Source organism: Daucus carota, chromosome 6 (genome assembly GCF_001625215.2).
Source record: "Daucus carota subsp. sativus chromosome 6, DH1 v3.0, whole genome shotgun sequence".
NCBI lineage: Eukaryota > Viridiplantae > Streptophyta > Magnoliopsida > Apiales > Apiaceae > Daucus > Daucus carota.
The window spans coordinates 34,408,740-34,432,937 of NC_030386.2; the positions used below are offsets into that span (position 1 = coordinate 34,408,740).

The 24,198-nt window shown below is 33.3% G+C and overlaps 3 protein-coding genes across 4 annotated transcripts; 1 reads left to right on the forward strand and 2 right to left on the reverse strand.

Annotated features, from left to right (window-relative positions):
- The first annotated feature begins 22 nt into the window (after positions 1–22).
- Positions 23–7,406, forward strand: LOC108225086 (triacylglycerol lipase SDP1). Of its 2 annotated transcripts, XM_017399901.2 has the most exons (5): positions 23–895; positions 2,012–2,072; positions 2,173–3,520; positions 3,801–3,944; positions 6,071–7,406. In XM_017399901.2, the coding sequence occupies exons 3-5, from the start codon at positions 2,192–2,194 to the stop codon at positions 7,028–7,030; spliced, it is 2,433 nt and encodes an 810-aa protein (XP_017255390.1). In that variant the 5' UTR covers positions 23–895; positions 2,012–2,072; positions 2,173–2,191; the 3' UTR covers positions 7,031–7,406. The 2 variants fall into 2 exon arrangements, with proteins under 2 accessions (XP_017255390.1, XP_017255388.1); XM_017399899.2 differs by having other exon boundaries at positions 2,012–3,520.
- Positions 7,407–11,863: 4,457 nt separating this feature from the next.
- LOC135147123 (berberine bridge enzyme-like 8) lies at positions 11,864–13,742 on the reverse strand. The gene has a single exon (XM_064079837.1). The coding sequence runs from the start codon at positions 13,698–13,700 to the stop codon at positions 12,066–12,068; it is 1,635 nt and encodes a 544-aa protein (XP_063935907.1). The 5' UTR covers positions 13,701–13,742; the 3' UTR covers positions 11,864–12,065.
- A 4,697-nt stretch (positions 13,743–18,439) lies between these two features.
- On the reverse strand, positions 18,440–20,354 carry LOC135147148 (berberine bridge enzyme-like 8). The gene has a single exon (XM_064079958.1). The coding sequence runs from the start codon at positions 20,305–20,307 to the stop codon at positions 18,673–18,675; it is 1,635 nt and encodes a 544-aa protein (XP_063936028.1). The 5' UTR covers positions 20,308–20,354; the 3' UTR covers positions 18,440–18,672.
- Positions 20,355–24,198: the final 3,844 nt, after the last annotated feature.

Genomic DNA, 24,198 nt, shown 5'->3' on the forward strand with positions numbered 1-24,198 from the left:
CAATACCCCACTTAGAATCAAGAAGCGAAAACAAATATTTGATTAACCAGAGAAAACAACCTAAAAATACAAATCAAAAAACAAAAATAAAAGCAAACTGGAAATAAAAAAAATAAAATTTGATCTAATAATTGAAGCCACAATTTAAACGATTGCTGACGACTAACTTTCAAATCCGAGTTGGAATCAACCCTTTATTTGACGGTCTTGCCTCATAAATTATCAAAAAGCATTCAATAATTTAAATTATCAGTAGTTATTTAATTTTATCTTTACCGTAAAAGAAACGGAATCATAATACGACTACGACTCACGAGTGTGCATCTCAACTTAAAGAATACAAAAAATAAAAAATATTATTCTGTCAAGACGAAATCAGTCGTACATGATCGCGATCGCCAACCTTTACGATCTTCCTCTTCTCAACGGTGACCAGAACACAACAAAAACAAAAACAAAAGTAACCTGCAAATCTCTTACACACCATCACATTTTATTACACGACATATATATATTTCGTATAAGCAAACCCAACTCAAGTTTCATTTCTTTACACAAACACAATCCACCTGCGTAATAGTAATAATAACAATAAAAAAACTAAATTACTCTGACTTCTCTCCGAGGATTATTCAAGACTTGAAAAACCTATACACACATAAATGCTGTATGCACATGCTGACTATTTGTCATACCATACTTGAACGTCACACTCCTCATCTACATCGTTATCTCATCTCCCGTTTTTTCACAACTCCCAATGTTCTTGGAGTATTATATTATTGCTTACCCATTTCTTGGTTTTTCACCGGAGGTTTTTTAGGGTTTGTTTTATCTGCTGATTCTGGTGGCTAATTTTGATCAATTCATTGCAGCTGGGAGGGACTCGCTTAAGGTCTTCTTTTTTATTTTAGTTCTTTTTGTTATATATATATATATATATATATATATATATATATATATTTCTGTTTTTTCCAGTTCTCGAGGCCATGTGACTATATGTGTGATCGCGGGATTTTGATTTGATTATTGTTAGAATTGGAGTGGTTATGGGATTATTTTGAGAACCCTTTTGAGTTTTTGCAGTGATGAGTAATCACCTCTGGGAATTGAAGCAGATGATGAGAGTTTTTCTTAATTTACTGTTTACTGAAACTTGATCAAAAGGAATATATAGATATAGATATAAGAATCTTGACAAGAAAATGGTAAATCATTTGGCATTATATTGGGTAGTTGAGTTGTGTTTTTTGCATTTTTGTGTTTTGTCTCTGTATATGTCTTGATAATTGAGGCGGATTCAAATTGTTGGAACTTATGTAAAGTTAAAAGGTTAAAATGAGTTTATCTTAATTCTGTTTAATGATTACTGAATTAAGAGCAAGTCCAACAATGTCCTAGTTAGAGCCCCAAATATAATATAAAATATGATGTCCTAGTGATTTAGGACATGGTTATGTAAGTTCAACTCCAACGATGTGCCTTATTTTCAATATATGTTTAATATTTTATTATTAAATTCTTCCTTTCATCATTAAAACACAATATAAAGTAGAGAGAGAAAGAGGGTGGATATAAAATTTTATATTAAAATATTGGATAGGGCAAGGAGAGAGGTGCCCTATTAATAGGGCTTGAAGAGATTGTCCTAGTGATATAAGGCATCACTAGGACACTCTTGGATCGACATTTTTCATCAAGTGCCTTAAATTATAACTTAAGACAAGTTATAGGGCTTCTCTTGGACTTGCTCTAAGTCATTTTATGGAGTCAGTATTCATTATCTCATCACATTAGACTTTAGAGTATTGCATAGACCTCTGACTGATGATTCTGTCTTGGATGCAACTTTACTATTGGAGTATTTATTTGTAACTAGTTCTAGTCTGTGTGGTTGGAAATATTACCTGTTGTTTCTGGAGGAGTGAATACACATTTCATTCTCAAATTCATGAATTTTTCTGAATTCCTTTCGGAAATTTTGAGATTTTATTATATCTTGGTGTTGCAGGCTTTAATTTAGAGTATCAGTTACTAGCCCTTTAAATCGATCACAGTTGGAGCCAATTTTTGTAAGTTTTAGTTGTCTGATATGGATATAAGTAATGAGGCAACTGTTGACAAATTCTTTATCGGACCTTCAACATTCTGGGGTCGGACGATTGCTTTCAGAGTGCTCTTTTGCAGGTCAATGTCACAACTGAGGGAACAAATTTTTCATGTGCTTCTCTGTTACTTGCAAAAACTTAAAGATAATATAAAGTTCTACTTGAAACCCATGATATCGTGGTTTCATCCGCGCAACCCACAAGGTATCTTGGTAATGATGATACTGATAGCTTTTATGTTAAAACGCTACACCAATGTAAAAATGAGGGCTGAGGTGGCTTATCGGAGAAAATTTTGGAGGAATATGATGAGATCTGCCTTAACCTATGAAGAATGGGCTCACTCAGCTAAAATGCTAGACAAAGAAACTCCCAGAATCGAATCAGATCTCTATGACGAAGAACTTGTGAGGAATAAACTCCAAGAGCTCCGCCACCGCCGCCAAGAAGGTTCTCTCAGAGATATCATATTTTGCATGAGAGCAGACCTGGTTAGAAACCTTGGGAATATGTGCAACCCAGAGCTTCACAAGGGAAGGCTTCAAGTGCCTAAACTTATAAAGGAATATATTGATGAAGTCTCAACCCAATTGAGAATGGTTTGTGACTCAGACTCTGAGGAGCTTTTGCTGGAAGAGAAGCTTGCTTTTATGCATGAGACAAGACATGCTTTTGGGAGGACTGCGTTGCTTCTGAGTGGGGGTGCTTCACTGGGGGCATTCCATGTTGGTGTGGTGAAAACATTTGTTGAACACAAACTCATGCCCCGCATAATTGCTGGGTCTAGTGTGGGATCCATCATGTGCTCTGTTATTGCTACTAGGTCTTGGCCTGAGCTTCAAACCTTTTTTGAGGATTCTTGGAGCTCTCTGCAGTTCTTTGACCAGTTGGGCGGAATATTTGCAATTTTTAGAAGAGTTATGACACGAGGTGCAGTTCATGACATAAGACAGTTGCAGATGATGTTGAGGCAGCTTACAAATAATCTCACATTTCAAGAAGCGTATGATATGACTGGTCGAGTTCTTGCAATCACCGTATGCTCCCCAAGAAAGCATGAACCTCCTCGATGCCTTAACTATTTGACTTCGCCTCATGTTGTTATTTGGAGTGCAGTTACCGCCTCTTGTGCTTTTCCTGGTCTTTTTGAAGCCCAAGAACTAATGGCAAAAGATAGAAGTGGAGAGATTGTTCCGTATCATCCCCCATTCAACTTAGGGCCTGAAGAGGGTCAAGGTACATCTGCACGTAGGTGGAGAGATGGTAGCTTGGAGATTGATTTACCAATGATGCAATTAAAAGAGCTCTTTAATGTTAATCACTTTATTGTGAGTCAAGCTAATCCTCATATTGCTCCTTTACTAAGAGTAAAGGAAATTGTGAGAGCATATGGAGGCAACTTCGCCGCTAAGGTATTTCAGTATAATATTTATCATTTATTGATATCAGTCCTTAAATTTAACATTGACTTCTTAAATGTAGGATATTCACCTTCTAAAAAAACTGGTTTCTATTGCTTTTTGTAAATCTGAGCATCTAATGTCTGGATTTAACTGTTAAGTAAGGTTGGAAACTTCAATTTTCACAATATTTGTATAAAAATAGTTTCCATACAAAGTTGTGCTTCCATAATAAGAGTGGATGATTAGGGTGAAAAAGAAGATAGTGAATTTGTTTATTGTATATATGCAGCTTGCGCATCTTGTTGAGATGGAGGTGAAACACAGATGTAACCAGATACTAGAGCTTGGTTTTCCTTTAGGAGGACTTGCCAGGCTATTTGCCCAAGAATGGGAAGGTGATGTCACCGTGGTAATGCCAGCCACCCTAGCTCAGGTATGTATAATGTTTAGTATTTTAATGTTTGAAAAATACGAAACAGCATATAGTGAGCAAACAGAAACAGTAAAGGAACTGGATGAAAGAAGTGTTAGCTTGACAGGAATAGCCTTCCCTATATTTCTTTATAAAGTTAATATGAACAGATGAGGATAATTTCTTTGGAATGCTGGTATGTCCTAATAAGTTATAATGATGGACACAATTTATTAAGGCATTAATCTTAGATTTAATTAACCAATATTATTATCTAATTATTGTGACCTGAAACAGAATCCAAATTAGCGAAGTTAGAAGAGAAACTGATTATAGTAAATGGTTGGTTAACAATGGCTACAGTTGCAAGTTAACGATGAGTGATGAATGTGGTTATAGTATTGGTTTTACTTATGCTCAACCAAACGGGTAGGACTGGACGAGTCTCTTTAAGAGGACATACAAATCTCTAATAAAGTTACAAGATTCCTGTCAAACTAATTAGTAACCGACTCTAAAATATGGTGTCTATCTTTATATCTTTGTTGGTTCTCCTAGATTCAGGTCAAGTGTATGCAATATGCATGTTTGTTCAAGGGTTTTGAACCTTCTAATGGAGATCATGTTTAGTTCTCTAGTTGGAGTAATATGAAAACCTTAGGCGAAGTGCTGTTGCTTGCAGAAGAAATTGGGATTTAACTTGGTTATTAACAACTTTGTTGCCCCTTGTTCAACTTAAAATGGAAGCTTATAGTCAATCTAAGTAGGCACATCAAAGACTCTGCTGTGCTGATAGACATGGTTTCAAAGACAGATTTCAATTTTAGGATTCTTATTCACTTCTTAATAGAATCATTCCAGCATGGTACAAATAGTTTTTTTTTAATTATTATTTTAATTTTAATTTTAAATTGGCCTTTTATTTTAATTGAGTACTTTAGTATTTAATCGTAAGAAAGTAAGGCTGATTTTGGTATCACAACACTGGCATAAGGCGCACATTCTTTAGTTGAGTAGGGATGTGGAACTTATTCTGTGGTTGATTGTTAAAAGGATCCACACACCATTTTTCTCTTTGGTTGTGTGATACAATATCAAGGTTAGGAATGCTGCATAAGTGTTGCACCCAGAATATGAACAATTGGTGATATAGTTGTGACAGAGGATGGATACTAGAGCTGGTAATTTGGTTGTGTCAGTATAGGAGGAATGGATAAATCACCAATCCTTGAAATGGACTCTACAAAGCCTAGAGGTCTTTTTTTTTTTTGCGCGCGCGTGCGTGTGATTTGAAGCCCATTGTATGAAACCACAATTCTATCTGTAAGAATGTAAGCATTTGTTTGATATCTTTTTAGTGACTGTATCCAGGAGGTTTGTGTTGGTTGAAGACTTTTGTTCTTTTTATAAGTACATAAGAAAAATATAAAGAAGTATGTAGTGCATTGATGCTAGACGTGTAGCAGTAAGCAGGAAATAGATTTAGAGGATTGCTGATCCCAGCTTTGGAAGACGGAATTTATTCGAAAATTTAATACATGAAATGTATTAGTTAACAGAATTATTGAAATTTCTAGAGGGTGGATGGTATATTTAAGCATACTCTGTTTGACACAAGTCACAAAGATTAGTTTGTGTGATACATCAATAACCCATTGCTACTTCAGATGAGTTGATTCATTGATTTGCTTAAAGTGAGTGGGAAAAAAAATGCTATTCTTTTCATTCCCTTTGTACTATGCTATATTCTGGAAATAAAATTTGGGTAGAATTGCATCTCATTAGAACACACGAACACGTTATCAAGTCATGAAGATATTGTAGGTCGTGTCGCCAAATACATGGAACTAATGCCAATTTTATAAATGATAAGTGGATACTGGATAGTGTCCTAATTAGTCAATTTTCACAAAGTATCTCCTCTGCTCTCAACTTGTAATATGGCGACGTTGAAATATTATCTGCAGAATCACTTTAGACAAGTTGTTGTAAACTGGCAATCAGATTGATTATCAGAAGAAAGGACATTCATATCATCACTGCATGTTGTAGTTTCTCCAACTTTACCTTAAAATTTAGAATTGTTTCATCATTGTGATTTGTGAGTAATGTTCTCTTATTGATTTCTTATAAAATTGCAATTTCAGTATTCAAAGATCATACAGAACCCTTCTCATTCGGAACTTCAGAAAGCAGCCAATCAAGGCAGGAGGTGCACTTGGGAGAAGCTGTCAGCCATAAAAGCCAATTGTGGTATTGAGTTAGCACTTGATGACTGTGTTGCGATACTTAATCACATGCGTCGACTGAAGAGGAGTGCACAGAGAGCAGCTGCTGCTTCTCAAGGCTTATCTAGCGCAGTGAGATTTAGTGGTTCGAAAAGAATTCCTTCATGGAATTGCATTGCTCGAGAAAACTCAACTGGTTCTTTTGAAGAATTCGTTGCAGAGCTTGGATCCTCACTACAGCAAGGTGGGGTTGGTGGAACAGGATCCACTTCTTGGAACGTGCGGACCAACCGCAGTACACATGAAAGCAGTGACAGTGAGCCTGAGAGCCCTGATCAAAATTCTTGGACGAGATCTGGTGGTCCCTTGATGAGGACAACGTCAGCTGATCTTTTTGTTGATTTTGTCCAAAATTTGGATGGTGATCTCAAATCCAATAAAGGAATAATGGTACCGAACAGCACGATTCATATCTCAGCCAGAGATTCGAATCCCCAAAGCCCAAGGGTGACGACACCTGATAGAAGCTCAGATATGGATTCTGATCAAAGGGATGTTATCAATAGAGCCTCAATGAACAGTTCTAGTATTTTAGTTGCTGAAGGTGAGCTTCTGCAGGCTGAAAGGATTCACAACGGGATTGTATTTAACATTGTAAAGAAGGAAGAGATGACTCCTTCAAACAGGAGTCTTGATTCTGACTCGGTTGCTGCATGCATGCAACTTGAATCTCCTGCCAAGGAGATAGACGGGAGCTCAAGCTCTGAATCGGAGTATGAGGCTAATGTTAATCATTCTCTAAACAGTACCGATGCAAGTAGCATCAAGGATCAGCTAACTGCTGCTAATGATTTTCATAAGGATGCTGAAAATAACTGAGATTCAATTGCGTTTTTTTCATGTCATATATATGCAGATCAACAAGGCTAATTCACGTTATAGACAACAGGAAGCGCTAATACACTAACAGATTCATGAGGTAGCAGAGCAGTATATCATACTACCGAAGCAACATTTTAGCTGGGCTACATTGCTGGTGTTAGTTCTGTACAGGTAATTCATACTGATCCTCTGCTGCTCCAAAATGAGTTTTAGTATATGTTGTTAAGTCTGTCATAGTTGGTTTACGTCAAAGTACAAACATAGATGCTGTGCAGCTGCTAAGCTGCATGTTATACTAGGAACTTGTATGTAAATGGTATGTTCTGTATGCAGAAATATACAAGAAAGTTATACAACTACTCCATTTCATGAATACTATAATGCATATCACAAATTTATAAATAATTAACAATTATGGTGTTATAAAATAGTTTTACCGGTATATGTTGGGTTTCAGAAGGCCAAGTACTTGTTGATGAAGAGAGAATGACGCAACTGTTTTGCCTAAGAAATTAGAATCAGTGGAGTTGGCGAAAGTTCTACATGGCTTGTTGTAAAAGCCCTACTTTTATATATTATTTTTTGTATTTTTTTCTAAATAAATATTTAATTTTGCATTTTTATGTATTGAAAGAAAAATTGAAAAATTGTGTGGAAATATGTTTTTTCTAAACTATAAAGTGTAGAAAATCAAAGCAACTGTTATTTGGAGATAAAGGAAATATCTTTATAATAATTTAGTTTAATTTCATTTTATTTGAAGGCCATATCTGAAAACTGAAATTCATGATAGCTAGATAATCAAAGCCACTGTTATAATTTTTTATTTAGTTGTTATAATTTTTTTTTGTCAGGGATTTAGTTGTTATAATTTGGTTTCCTTGACTTGCATGTTTTTTAGAAAATCAATATTTGATTTAATTTTAACTATAGAAATAGAGTCATTGAATATTAAATAAGTGTATTTAATAAATATGTAATTATAATAATTTTAAATAAATATTAAAAATAAAATCTTCAGTTTTTTGGATCATGAAAGAAGGAAAATGATTGAGACAGGGACGGAGCTACACTGGGCCCCCCAGTAGCTTATAAATGTTTTAAGAGTTCTGTTATATTGAATTTGTTAATTGATGCTTTGCCCCTATGATTTAGACATGGAATTTTTTTGGATGTGGTACTAGTTCGACTCTTACCAGTTTCATTTGATTTTTTTTGGCCAGTCTTGTGTCTCAACCCCTGAATATCTGCTTGTGTCTCAGACTCTAAGCAGCCCCCTAAGGCTGGGTTTAGTATGAGTTCATTCATGTTTAAATATCAGTACTTCCGTTCTAATATTTTGTGTATTTCTAATCATAAACTTATATATTTAACTCATTAATCAACTCAAATCATTTTTGGTTAAATGAAAATTTTGTCTCTAAAAAGCGATTTTATGTGTGTGTTTTTTTTACCCCCACTTACCTAAATTCCTAGATCCGTCCCTGAGATAAAATGATAAAAAAGCAAGTTCAATATTGTCCAACTACTTTCACATTCATATAGAAGACGACAGAATGGTTATTGTTAGCGGCTGAATATATTATCATTTCTATTTTGACTTTGAAAGTTAGGTAGATGAGGAGCTTTTAAAGAATAGGGTTGCTCTTTACGATTTTAGTCACAAGAGTCTACATCGTAATCATTTTTGCATTGGTATGATAGAGCGTTAAAATAAGAATTCAGAATTATCTTAACTAATCAGGATAAATATTTATCTTTTCCAAGATTTGTTTAATCTTTTCAGAAATAATAAATATATTTTTAATTGTTTCATGTGTTCATATAATCTGTACTGTGCTTTGTTTCTGGGGAAGTGCGGTCCATTTTGTTATTTATATTATTGCATTTGATCGGGACTAAGAGCATTTACAATGGTGTTGGTTATAATCGTTGGTAAAATAGGACTTGTAAGATATTAGATAAAATTTGCTTAACTCGTAAGATATTTTGCTAGTATTGGCTATATTGGTTGGTTATAATTTAAAAATAGTATGTTATTAATATTTAGATTGTTAAAATAGAATATATCAGTTCAATATGGTAATAAATGATGTGCAATCTTTCTACAAATTTTTTAGAGGCATGTAGAGGTTCGACAAATTTAGTCATCCATGGGAGGTTGACTAAAATTATAATGTACTCCCTCTGGTCCTTATTATAAGGCACCAAGATTTTTTGCACACAATTATAGGTCCTTTGACCACTTACTTAAATTTATTATTTTTAAAATTTTTCTTTTTCTGAATTAAAATATTTGATATATATTTTAATTCAGAAAAAGAAAATTTAAAAAAAAATAATTTTAAGTGTGTGGTCAAAGCACCTAAAAGTGTGTGCAAAAAGTCTTGGTGACTTATAATAAGGACCAGAGGGAGTAGATAATAACTCGAGTATGGTTGGAGTACGAGCTTTTCGAGCTATTAGCTAAATTTTTTTATTTTTAAAATACCTACTCACCATTTAGCTAAAGGTTTTTAATGGTCGGAGATGGACTGCCATGTCACATGCCCCAAAGTCACATGACCCAAAGTCACGATCATCTAGTAGTTTTTCTTAATTGTCTTCTAGTAATATATCATGTCTGTCTGAATATCATTCAACATCAAGAAGAAAGATAGAATAATCAACAAGAAGAAGAAAATGTTGAATAATTGGCAGGTTGCACTTGAAAATTATAATTGTATTCAGATTCGTTTGTTTGACAGAATTATTATATTCGACGAATGGATTACAGATTAGAAGACGAACGTATGATAAAATGCCAAGACTAAAGAGTGAGAACATCTGAATATGCATGCATAGTTCTCTCTGTATATAAAAATGCGATAATAGAACCTCTTCCATTATCTTGAAAGTGGAAACGTATTAGGATATAATGATGTCTAAATTATGGAAATTTTATTTAAAAATTAATATTCTTTTAAATGAATATACTTGATAAATTTTAATCAAAAGTAAATTTTATATCTTTATATAACAGAAGAATAAAGTACATAAATAATTAATAAACTAAAATGCAAATCAAATATAAGGGTTTATATTAAAATTTGATACGATCTAGAAAAGAAATTTGATCCACCTCAAAGTTTAATAGGCTAGAATATAAAATCACACTACTACCTCGACTCACGATAAAATGAATCCGACCGGTTCATAATTATTTATTATTAAAAATATATTATAAATAATAATTAAATAATAAACATTATTAATCTTATAATTAATCTATATTAGATTAAAATAAAATATATATTAAACCAAATAATAGATAATAAAAAATAATATAACATACACACACACAACATTTATATTATACATACACAATTTTGTGTAATTTTGATTAAACCGTATTTGATTACGACCCCTTTTTTGAATTAGTTTTGGTTCAATTTAAATTTGAAAAATTTCAATATGAATATATATTTACAGGCGTCTTGGATTTTCGGTATGATTTTATCATCCCCATTTCTAATCCATGTTAATATCATAAATTGGTAAAAAGTTTCAAATATTATAAGCACCGATTATGTTTAGTCATCATTGTGTAACATATTTAAAGACTCGTATTTCAGAAGAAAAGTCTCCTCCACTGCCGTGCACGAAGAGTTGTTAAGATAAATAAATCTCCCCACACTTATTTCTTATCTACCCATACATAAGTTGGTGCAAAAGGACACACACGGGTTTGGAGTTATTGGTCAACTTAACTATCATAATATTGTCAACTTGTGACTTTGCTAGCTAGTTGGCAATTGGCACTTCGATTATCACCACATGCTTCTATTTCTATAGGAGTATACCGTAAATAACAAATATCATGATCACCTCTCCTTCGTCATGCTTAGCACTGCAATTCAATTGGTATTTATTTCATGATTTTAGCGTTCTTTTCCAATGCTTATGTTACTTTTATGAAGTTAAAATTTGTTTCTTAAATATATTTATATATGAGTTTCTTTTTAAAGGTAAAATAGAACTTTTATTGAATACAAAATATTAAACGTCTTTAAACACTTATTTATAGAAAATAGACTAAATATATTTTCTAATGATATAATTTTTAAGATTTTTCTCAATTATATACTACATGTAACTTTCAGTCAAAATGGTCAATTTGATAGGTAAAAATTCAAAAAGAACATTTAAAAGGAGGAGGGAGTAATATATAAACGATTTTTGTCCACAACCACCACACCAATTAAAATAAGTCTAAATGCATAAATTTTTTAATTTTGTGTTTAACATATGACACACACTCGACAAACCCATATATAAATAAAAGTCAACTATCACTAATTGCAACTATTATCAATAAGTCAATAACTGTCGATCAATATTTTATACAAAAATCATTACTTTCACATATTACATACTTTTTCTGTTTTGAAATATAAGTCGTTTGACTTTTTGGCACACATTTTGAAGTATTTTGACCACATAGTTAAAATTATTATTTTAAAAAAATTCTGAATAAAAATAGACGATTTATATTATAAGGGAGTATGTAATTGTCAGATTCTTAAGAAATCACTAACATGTGTTATACTTCCTCCGTCCCTCTCAATTGTACCATTAGGGGACGTTGGCTCAATACGCATTTTTAATGCTCTCTCATAAAATATAGTTTGAAAAATTATTTTGAATTTTTTTTTTTGAATAAAAATTCTAGTATCTAAACTTTTATAAAAAAAAATTTGGAAAAAAATTATGGAACTACATTTTATATATGCCTTAAAATACGTGTCGAGCAATGTAAAATAAATGTAAAAAAAATGAGAGGGACAGATGTACTGCACAATAATTACTGATTTATTAGTGTACTGCGTACACTCGTAAACTATTGGATTACACGTGATCACTGTCAGCTTCTAAGCTCAAAAAACAAACCGAAATACAAATTAATAGAACTTGAGGTGTGCATCACTTACACCACCATGCATGCAAAACATAAATCACTCCTAATTAGTATTATTTGTGCTTAATAAACCTCTTACATAGCAGACCAAAGTGACAGTGTAGGAATGCTTTGCTCTTGTCTGAAGAAGTTGTCAGGATCTACTCTGGTCTTCACCATAACCAGTGTTTTGAAATTATGGTTGTAATATTGTTTCCCCCATTTTCTTGCATCAAAATAGCCTATACCCCCAGTTGGATCATTCACTCCCAAATCCAGATCATTGTAATTGGAATAAGCCCTTCTCGGATTTTTCGAAACATAAGGAGTCAAGTAACTGTACAAGCTCCTGATCCATTCCAACTTCTCAGTTGTATTCCCAACCCAGAGCACTCTTGTGTACACCATGTACAATGTTCCGGCTCTGTTAGGGAATGGAAGTGCTGATTCTGAGTACTCGTCCATTTTTCCTCCGTAGAATGTAAAGATTACTGTCGTTTCCCCTACGCCAACTTCCAACATCTTGTTCCATAATCCATTGAGCCCTTCTTTGGAAATCGGTTCTCTAACAAAATCCGATTTCGCTTTCGTAGGAATATCAGCCAAGAATGTTCTGTCGAGCAAATCTTCTGGCTTGTAGTTATCGTCGAAGAGGTTAAAGAATGAAGATATCATGATAGCTTGAATCCATGTGAGTTCCGTAAAATCTTCTTTAACCATACCTAATTCGGGTAAAGTTGATTGCACAATTCGAAGTGCTTCTTCAACTCCACCCGATCCAAGGTACAATCCCCCAATGGCGAATTGGACTGTTTTACCATCGGCACGAGCACTGGTGTTGCTCTGAATTGTGCTGATTCGCATCCTCATGTCGAGTTCCTTTGGAAATTTCGGGGCAACCGTCTGCATGGGAAAGATAATATCGGTCGCATTTTGCTCCAAAGTTCTAAAAGTAGTAAAAGACCAAACTGTTTTTGGAACAACGACGAGATTTAGTTTCCAAGATAAAATAACTCCGAAACTCGAACAACTTCCACCTCTTATCGCCCAAAACAAATCTTCTCCCATTGCTTTCCTATCAAGAATCCTCCCCTTAACATCGATAATTCGGGCATCGATAACATTGTCAGCAGCCAAACCATACACACGTCTCAACGGGCCGTACCCGCCACCACAAATGAGTCCAGTGGCTCCCACTGTGGACCAAACGCCAGCCGGGAAAGCGAGCGTGTCGCTTGCCCGGTAAATCCAGTAGTAGAGTTCACCAAGTGTGGCGCCAGCTTGAACCGTAGCCGTTTTAGCCACGGGGTCAACACTAATGGCTCGGAGGTTAATCATGTCAAGTAACACAAATGGAATATCATATGTGCTACTATACGAAAGACCCTCGAAATCATGACCACCGCTTCGAATTCGAAGCCTCATTCCGTACTTTTTAGCACAAAAAACTACGGTTTGAACTTGAGATTCGGCGGTGGGTTGCACTATGATTTGGGGTTTGAGTCGGGTGGAATCATTGAAACGAGGATTCCGCAGGGAATATTCATAGACAGGTGTGTATGAAGCATTGAGCGGGGTATAAGTAACTTTTGTTATGGATGAGTCTAGAGATTTACTCTTTAGGCATTGAAGAAACTGTGTAGAATCAGCATAAGCTTGGGATGAAAGAAATGAAATCACAAGGAAGATTAACGAAAGAAAAGCAAAATAAGGAGTACTATTCATTTTCATCTCAACTTTTTTTTTTTTGTTGTTGTTGTTTGATGTTTTGAGTTGTAAAAGGGTCCATGAATATATAGGCGTGGTCCATACAAGTGGGGCAATAAGTATACAGATAATCTAAGATTTCTAACACGAGGACCAAAATGAATTGAGGGAAAAGAGTGGTTTTGATGTCAATAATGTTGCCGTTAGACTTGTCCTCTATTCATAACACGTTTTGGTCAGCTCCGATTTCCTTTTGACTTCGTCTCCAAATACCTTTCTATCTTTCTTTGCATGTTCGATAAGGTTTTACTATTCTAAATATATCGACCCTGGTTTACTTGCAATGTTGTCTGAAAAAGACGGTAGCCAAACTCAAAACCGGGTGCAGTGTAATATACAACAATAATATATTTGGATCTCAATCCTTTTAACTAATTGTTGTATCATATAGTATTATTATCATCAATTAAGTATAAATTAATCCTTCTATTTTGAAATACGAATAATTTGAATTTTTAACATACACTTCTAGATTTTTTAACTGTATACTCAAAACCATTGTTTATAAAAAATTATTTTTAAAACAAAAATATATAATTAATTATTTTATAATTTAAGCGCCCTATATTTCTAAATAGGGAGTATTTGAGAACATTAACCATATATGCAGAAATGTATACACACACAACATGCATGCATGTGTTACATCGTTATCTGATCGGGAAAGAATCACGGGCTGCTAAGCACTGAAATCGTCATAAATATGAAATGCAGATAGGGAGCCTTTAAGAACATGAAGTGGGTAAGTAAATGTATGGACCAAAAGTGTCCTTCGATTGATATAAACAGGGACACCAGCATTTTCAATAGCGAATTCAGCATTGAAGTTCAATAACGTTTCATAGATGGCATGGGTCTCACGATTGAAATGTTTCGGACTTTAGAGACCACCTGCCGGGTCATTATTTATTATTGTCATGTTCAAGTTCAACAGCCATCCTTATTAACTGCATCGCACAAGAATCCTCATCATCGCTTTACCTGAAGAACATTAACAGTGTTTGATCAATTAGGCTGAAACTAATCGGGCATCAATTGCAGGATATGCCTTTAAAATTGGATTTGACTTAACTTGATCACTCAAATTCGTATATTTAGGCAGAAATATTTGGATTAAACTCGGTCCAGGTGATATATAATTTTCGACAAGGCCGGTCTTTAAATAAAGCAACTAAGACGAACTTCTAGGATACTATTATCTCAGAGTCAAAAGTATGAAACTCTATACATATATAGTATATAATGATAAATTTATGTATTTATATATTTACATGTTTTTGAATTGATTGTATTATTAATCATAAAAGAATAATTTTGTTATATCATTATATAATTTGAATGTATGTAAACATTTCTTCTTATGATCATGAAAGCTAGTGGCATCCTGTCAAAAAAAAAAAAACTAGTGGCATTATTTTTAAAATTCATGTAAGACACTCAAATTTCTAGAGATGACCCTGATTTTCGATCCAGTATTCGTCCGAAAATATTCTGCTGATATATAATTTTCAATCGGGTATTTGGAAGATGATGAAATCTTAAAGTTCTTGACGACCTAAGAAATTATTAATAAACTTTTAGTAGCCGTCTCGTTTTCTTTTGTTTTTCATGATATTTACGTACATACACATATGATATCTACTGTAAGTAATTTAGACTTCCATGTATAGATACATCAATAGCAATAGAAAAACACACACACACACATATATATATATATATATATTTATATATATATATATATATATATATATATATATATATATTTTTCACAACAATAGAAAAACAGATATGATATTATAACAACATTGGAGATATATCATACATGTAAATGCCACAAGTAAAAATCTCAAATGATTATTAAAATAGTGGTACATGTGGTTGGTAAATTAACTTGTTGGGCCGCGCAACACCCTTTAACTCCGCATTAGTATGATATTGTCCGCTCTGGGCCGTGGCCAAGCCCGCACGGATTTGCTTTCGGGCTCCTCCCAAAAGGCCTCATACTAATGGAGTTCTTTGGCTGCTTATATTCAAGATAAATCTTCTATATCTTTCCGATGTGGGACTTGGGTTGAACCCACTCAACAATCTCCCCTCAATCCAAGAACCACCAATCTTGTGACCCTTATACCGCCGCTACTCATTGATTCCTCATCTTGCGGGACGGCGGTACCGCTACTCATTGATTTCTCATCTTGCGGGACACGCCGTCCGACCACCTTTGTCGGAAAGACTTTCGACACAAGCCGTCCAAGATCTCCAATCGTAGTTCTGGAGAGCCTCCCCCACATCGCACAACTGCAGCCCGCAACCCCAAGATCAACTTCTGAAAACCTGCCTCTGATACCACTTGTTGGGCCGCGCAACACCCTTTAACTCCGCATTAGTATGATATTGTCCGCTCTGGGCCATGGCCAAGCCCGCACGGATTTGTTTTCGGGCTCCTCCCAAAAGGCCTCATACTAATGGAGTTCTTTGGCTGCTTATATTGAAGATAAATCTTCTATATCTTTCCGATGTGGGACTTGGGTTGAACCCACTCAACAAATTACTGGTTAAATTCTTTGATCCAGAATATTTTGATCTTACACCGTCCACCGAGGCATATAAAAAGCTTCGATTTTAACTCATTCGAACTAAAGACTTCGTAGATTCTATTCTAGAACCCGAAATTTGACGGACGAACCAAACTTTAAAAATGAAAGTTGTTGTGATATTAGTTTAATGGTAAACATCTCCGGCGGCTTAAAGGTAGTTGACATTGTTTAATTGTTGTTTGACATCATTGTGATATACATACATGTATACAGTATGTCCAACTTGCCTGTGAAATGTCGATGAAAATATCTTCGTCGTGCAACCACCGGTGTTTACAAATCTGCTATTAATGATGGCTGCTAGGGCGATTCTATTTATTTATGACGTCGACATTCAAATTTTCTTAATAATATAATGAAAACAAATTGGTATCACAGATAAAATAAACATTATAATTGTTGTAGCTTGAATAATTTGTTTTTAGACTTTAAGATAAACTCATATATATTTAAATACATTCAAAATTATATATAAAAACACATGCATAGTTTAATATCATGACACCATTTATGTGCTGACATAAAACCCCTTATAAAATGTTAGTTGCATATAGGAAATTTATGAAAACTTGGCAATAAAAACTGGTTCTCAATTTTTTGAAAATTTTATCTAACAACATGTATGCTCAATACACAAATATATAAGTCAAAGTGGTGTAAAACGGTATTTATTCTATTTTTAATATTTTCAGTAAAGAAATGGAACTCAATATTGAGACAGATCTAAATGATAAATCACTCCACTATCTTAACATATATTATTTGTGTTTGAAAATCTAGGAGGTATATATATCTAATTTTGATTTTAATATATTTAAATAATTATAAATTTTAATAGATTATATTTGATTTTAATTTTATACTGAGTGTAGTAATCTTGTAATAAAATTTAATAGGGTTGGTGTAGAATTCTTATAATTTAAGTATAATTTCTCAAAATCTCATGAATTTAAAGAAATTTTTGATAAAATATACAAAATAATTCAACAAAATCGATCATTCTATAAAATTCAAAAAATACATCAAATTTGTAATACCAACGTATTTAAATAATAATCAACATGATTTAAAAATTTTAGCAAATATAATAATCATTTCATAGATGCAAAATTAATTGATTTACCCGAGGTCAGATCCGATCCATCTGATATTCTTAATTCTCAACAAACCTTATCATGATGGTAACCAGAAACACAAATCTCATCATGATCTAAAATGAGAATAATCAATAGAAAAAATGTTGAATAATCGCCACGCTGCACTTTAATATTGTTGTATGTTTATGGCGTATTTAGATTCGTTTCTTTGACAGGACTCAAAAGTATGAATGCAAGATCCGTCTAATGGCAGAAGAAGACGGATGACGCCACATGCTAGTTCTGCTCTGTATATATAAATAAATAAATTAATATTTTATATGAGTAAACAAAAAAAACCTTCTGAATTCTGAATAAACGAAAAAAAATTAGAAAATCTTGATTGTTCAAGTGTCATTTTGCCTTATGAATTTATGTATATCTTTTAGTTCAGACTACCTTGGATGATGATAGGGTCCGCATGTGTTAATTTAAAACAAAGAAAAATTATAAAATAGATTTTTTTTTTCTATTAATAGTATGGAAGCAGCATGAAAAATTTGGCATCCAGGTCATTTGGAAAAAGTTTTAAGAAAATTTTGACACCTAATACTACCTAAATTAAATACTTCTAATATAAAATATTTTATATCCACCATATATAAGAGTGAAAAATAAGTTAAGAATTTTTTTTTTAATCTTTAACTGGATTATCATTTTCAATATTTCACTCGAAATGAATTTTTTAATGTTTTTGATTCTGAATTTTGCACAATGAGTTGTTAGCTAGGTCTGTACTCCGTGTTGTATATATATCTAGACCTTATCTACAGTACGCTACCTATTTTTAAGTTTTTTTTGATCGAAACCTATTTTTAAGTTGGTGCATGGACAGATACACAAGACACGGGTTTTAGTCCTCCCAGTCAACTCGAGTACTCAACCTTCTGTATCCATCGCAGGATAGTATTTTCAAGCTGTGATTTATCGTCAATTATCAATTATATTAAAAGAAACTCGTGAAATATTAACACCAGAAATCTGCACGGTTTATTAGCTTCTTTTTATTAAAATGTAGCTGCATGCATTACCCTCGGGAACTATCTGATCACAAGTGATCACTGTCAGCTACTAAGCCCAAACTAGAAAAAAGATACAAGATAAAAGTGCAAACTAACAGATCTAGAGATGTGTAACGGATTACACCATACGTGCAGAACACAAATCATCACTGATTCACACTTGTGTTTAAGAAACCTGTCACATATCTGACCAGAGTGACAGAGTAGGAATACTTTGCTCTTGTCTGAAGAAGTTCTCAGGATCTACTCTGGTCTTCACCATAACCAGTGTTTTGAAATTATGGTTGTAATATTGTTTTCCCCATTTTCTTGCATCGAGATAACCTATACTCCCTGTGGGATCATTCACTCCCAAATCAAGATCATTGTAATTAGAATAAGCCCTTCTCGGATTTTTCGAAACATACGGAGCCAAGTAACTGTACAAGCTCCTGATCCATTCCAACTTCTCAGTTGTATTCCCAACCCAGAGCACTCTTGTGTACACCATGTACAATGTTCCGGCTCTGTTAGGGAATGGAAGAGCTGATTCCGAATACTCGTCCATTTTTCCTCCGTAAAATGTAAAGATGACTGTGGTTTCCCCTACGCCAACTTCCAACATCTTGTTCCAAAATCCATTCAGCCCTTTTTTGGAAATCGGTTCTCTAACGAAATCAGATTTTGCTTTCGTAGGAATGTCAGCCAAGAATGTTCTGTCGAGCAAATCTTCTGGCTTGTAATTATCGTCGAAGAGGTTAAAGAAGGAAGATATCATAATAGCTTGAATCCATGTGAGTTCTACAAAATCCTCTTTAACCATACCTAATTCGGGCAAAGTTGATTGCACAATTTTAAGTGCTGCTTCAACTCCACCCGTACCAAGGTATAATCCCCCAATGGCGAATTCGACTGTTTTGCCATCGGCACGAGCACTTGTATTGCTCTGAATTGTGCTGATTCGCATCCTCATCTCGAGTTCATTTGGAAATTTCGGGGCAACACTTTGCATGGCATAAATAATATCAGTCGCATTCTGTTCCAAAGTTCTGAAAAGAGTAAAAGACAGAACTGTTTTTGGAACAACAACGAGGTTTAGTTTCCAAGATAAAATGACTCCGAAACTCGAACAACTTCCACCTCTTATCGCCCAAAACAAATCTTCTCCCATTGCTTTCCTATCAAGAATCCTTCCTTTCACATCGATAATCCGAGCATCGATCACATTGTCAGCAGCCAAACCATACATACGTCTCAACGGGCCGTACCCGCCGCCACAAATTAGTCCAGTGGCTCCAACTGTGGACCAAACGCCAGCCGGGAAAGCGAGCGTATCGCTTGCCCGGTAAATCCAGTAGTAAAGTTCACCAAGTGTTGCGCCAGCTTGAACCGTAGCCGTTTTAGCCACGGGGTCAACACTAATGGCTCGGAGGTTAATCATGTCAAGTAACACAAATGGAATATCATAAGTGCTACTATACGAAAGACCCTCGAAATCATGACCACCGCTTCGGATTCGAAGCCTCATACCGTACTTTTTAGCACAATATACTACGGTTTGAACTTGAGATTCCGATACAGGTTGTACTATGACTTGGGGTTTGAGTCGGGTTGTTTGATTGAAACGCGGATTTCGCATGGAATATTCATAGATAGGTGTGTAGGAAGAATTTATCGGGGTGTATATAACTTTGGATATGGATACTGAGTCTAGACATTTACTCTTCATGCATTTGAGAAATTGAGTTGAATCAGCTGAGGCTTGGGATGAAAAAATTGAAATGAGGAAGATTAACGAGAGAAAAGTAAGAAAAGGAGTATTAGCAATCCCCATTGCAACTCTTTGTTTTCTTATGGTTGGATTGTTGTATTGTATCCTTAAAGGAGTGCCATATTTATAGGCAAGGTCCATTGGGCGGGGGAGTGTTTAGATGCATAAACTATAGTTTCTAACACGAGTAATAAATGAATTCAAATTATTTTTCTTTCATAATTTTTTTGGGGGTCAATAATTGTAGACCTGAAGACTGGCCTCTGTCACCATAACACGTTTTGATCCGGAAATGACAGTAGCGCCAAGCTCAAAACCTGGCGCACTTTAAAATTTAGCAGTGAAAGATAATGGAGGAGTAATATTATTCGTCCATTACTTTTAGTTGTGCATTTTGAATGTAACATTCATCCATTTTTAATAAAAAATTAATAATATTATTTATTATTTTAAAAATTAAAAATTACATTTTAAAATAGATCATATATATTTGATAATAATATGATCTTTAAAAATTTAAGATTATATAATTTAATCAAAATTTAATCAATTTAATTATTAAAAATTAAAATTAGAATTAAAATAGATGAAAAAAAGTAAGATATTTGTCGCAAGTTGCAACACATGTTACACATTGCTCGTTATCAACTATTGCCAGTAGGGTAAATTCCTTGATAACTTTTTTTGTGTCAACAATTTAACTTACCAGTGTGACTGTGAGCACGGGTTTTATAATTCCCACAACTGATACGAAAGTTTGGAACCTTGTTGATGATGTGTACATTCTTTCCGAAAGTTCAGTTATACTGATTATACTTGATTACAACAATGCACCGATCTAAAATTTTATTTTCAACAATTATTTTAAACATTTTAATAAAAACATATACTTAAAACTTACCAGTGTGAGCACGGGTATTATAATTCCCTCACCTGATCATTTAACTGATACGGAAGTTTGAAACCTTGTTGTATGTGTACATTCTTTCCGAAAGTTCAATTATACTGATTATACTTGATTACAACAAACACTATAGCCGTGTTAAACCCGCACATATATATTTTTGGACTTCTTCAAAAATTCCTCATACTAATGTTCTTTAGCTGTTTATGATGTGGGACTTGGTTTGACGCTCACTCAACAATCTCTCCTCAATTCAAGAACCACCAATCTTGTGGCTCTTATACTGCCGCTACTCATCGGTTCCACAACTTGCGGGATACGCCGTCTGACCACCTTAGTCGGAAAGACTTTCGACACAAGCCGTCCAAAACCTCTAACCGTGATTCTGAAGAACCTCTTAACACCCGTTAAGACCGCATTAGTATGATATGTCGGAAAGACTTTCGACACAAGCCGTCCAAAACCTCTAACCGTGATTCTGAAGAACCTCTTAACACCCGTTAAGACCGCATTAGTATGATATTGTCCGCTTTGGACCGTGGCCAAGCCGGCACGGCTTTATTTTCGGGCTCCTTTCGAAAGGCCTCATGTTAGTGGAGTACTTTGATTGCTTATATCCAAGACAAGATTTTTTTATATTTCGGATGTGGGACTTGAGTTGACACTCACTAGACATAAATAAAGATCGAATTAATCTCTCACAAGATCATTTTGGGGTGCTCATTTGAATGTTTTTCATTTTTAAAACTATCAACTTTCATGAGAACTGAATATGATAATATTCGAATCAGCTTGATCATTTTCACAATGAATGGTACTTGTTATTGTATACATACTCGGTATCTACTATAATAATAAGTACACGACAATAGGTACCATATAAATTATTGGATGCATATTTATATAAATATATACTCCGTGTTCATCATATGTGTATATATAAATAAAATAATATAGCATCTTTAACGTTCTTGATTAAAATGGGATGTTAATTGGACATGAGATTATGTATATGTTAGAATTTGGTATGTTATTATTGTTTCAGGTTATTATAAATAAAATATATTATTTAATATGATAATAAATGATGTGTAATTTTTTAAGGGATAAATTGGTTGTATTCAACATGCTTGTTAGACTATATATTTGTAAAAAAAATATTGTGTGACGGGAGTGAACAAAATTTATATATTTCTTATAATTTATAATTATGATATAATTAATTAAATTTTAGATGAAAATTTTGGAGAGTGGAAAATACTTTCCTATATACGCCCGGGAAAGCGCCATGAAGTTGTTTACCCTTAATTTTGCTGTATTGACTGGTAGAGTGGTAGGTAAACTAGAAAACTTATAATTTACGACAATAGTCTGCATCAATATTTTATATTGAATCAGAAGAAGATAATTTATATACCACGAGGATAAGATTATTATTTTATAGTAAACGAACAAGAAGAAAAATAATTCATATACCATGTGAATTAGAGCTTTGTAACGTGACCAATAATAATAAGCTAACAGTTGTTTTTATCTACATATTTAATAAATCGCGAGAATCGACAACGTATTATACTCTGTTCTCCTAAATTGAATGCATGATTTTTATGCGAAGTTGAGTGTAAATTAAAATTATATTTGATAATTTCCTAAATTGAAAATATAACATAATTGAATTAATTAAATGTATTGTAATTAATGATATAAATTCTTAGAAATCTCCTAAATGTAATATATAATCACAGGCACAACTATGTGGACTGATATTAATTTCTTTTAATAATTATGATTCTTTCTATGAAGGTTCTTGTAAAATATTTTTTTGCTAATATAATAAATAAATAACTTTGCTAAGGAATACGGAAACAAACAGCAGAACCTTTAACATGTGAGGTGTTCTTTGTCCATTCTTGTTTGGGGAAAAAAATATAATATAAAATTCATATCTCAAAATTCAAAATTTTGGATTTTTGACATCCTAGATGATATGAGAATGAAGTAAAAAAAATAAAATTCTATTCAAATAATTAAATATAAACATTTGATAAAAATAAATAAATAATAACAATAATTTATTAATAATTGAATCTATTAAAATTAATTATTTATTATTCTAAATTAAAAAATTATTACAACATCTGAACAAACATAAAATATATTATCTTAACCCAATTTTTATTTCTAACTCCAGTACTTTTTTTTTTTCTTTTTTTTTCATGTCTTACATGTCTCTTTGTGCAACATGCGGAGGGTCCAAACAATGTCATGGTGATCAAGAACAAGTAAATTTAAGGAACATTGGTCATCAACAGTTCAACACTTAGGTCATCACTTTGTCACCGTCAAAGCAGTTATGAAGGGAGATAAAGATATCTTTTTTTTATGTTTATGGTTCATGTTAAGTGTGGATTTAAATAATTTTTATTGATTTATTATTTGTTAGAAATATAATTTTTTTAATTATTTTATCATAATTGTGTGATAGTGGTTACATACAAAAATATGATGAATATGAATTAAAAAACATTTATAATAATAATAATAATATTATTATCATTAAATAAATAAGTCATATGATCATAATCATATTTTAATATATTGATATTTGATACTTATATTTTACTGAAATAGAATTCTATTTATTAATTGGAAGTAAAAATTATTTAAAATAAAAAACGTGTCTTCGTTCTAAAGAAATTAGAATATTAGAATACGTAGAAGCATTGAAAGAGATCATGTGAGCACCAAAATTTTACTAATTTCAGCTTCGAAAATACAAAATGGTATCCAGTGATTTCTTCGGATGACAGATTATTATTATAGATTTTTTTTTGAGCCCCAGAACTAAAATTTTATTAATTTCGGATACTTGTTAAAGCAAAGTTATATGCAACTAGCTTCAGAAGCGGGAAGGGAAGAAAAGTACACGTAAGAGGGAGTTTCGCACTTAACAAAGATTCGAAACGATGTAGAAAAAAATCAGTAAAAACACGTGAAGTCTTACATGGTACTCGAAGAACATAATTCAGAAGCCTTATCTTTATCAAAAG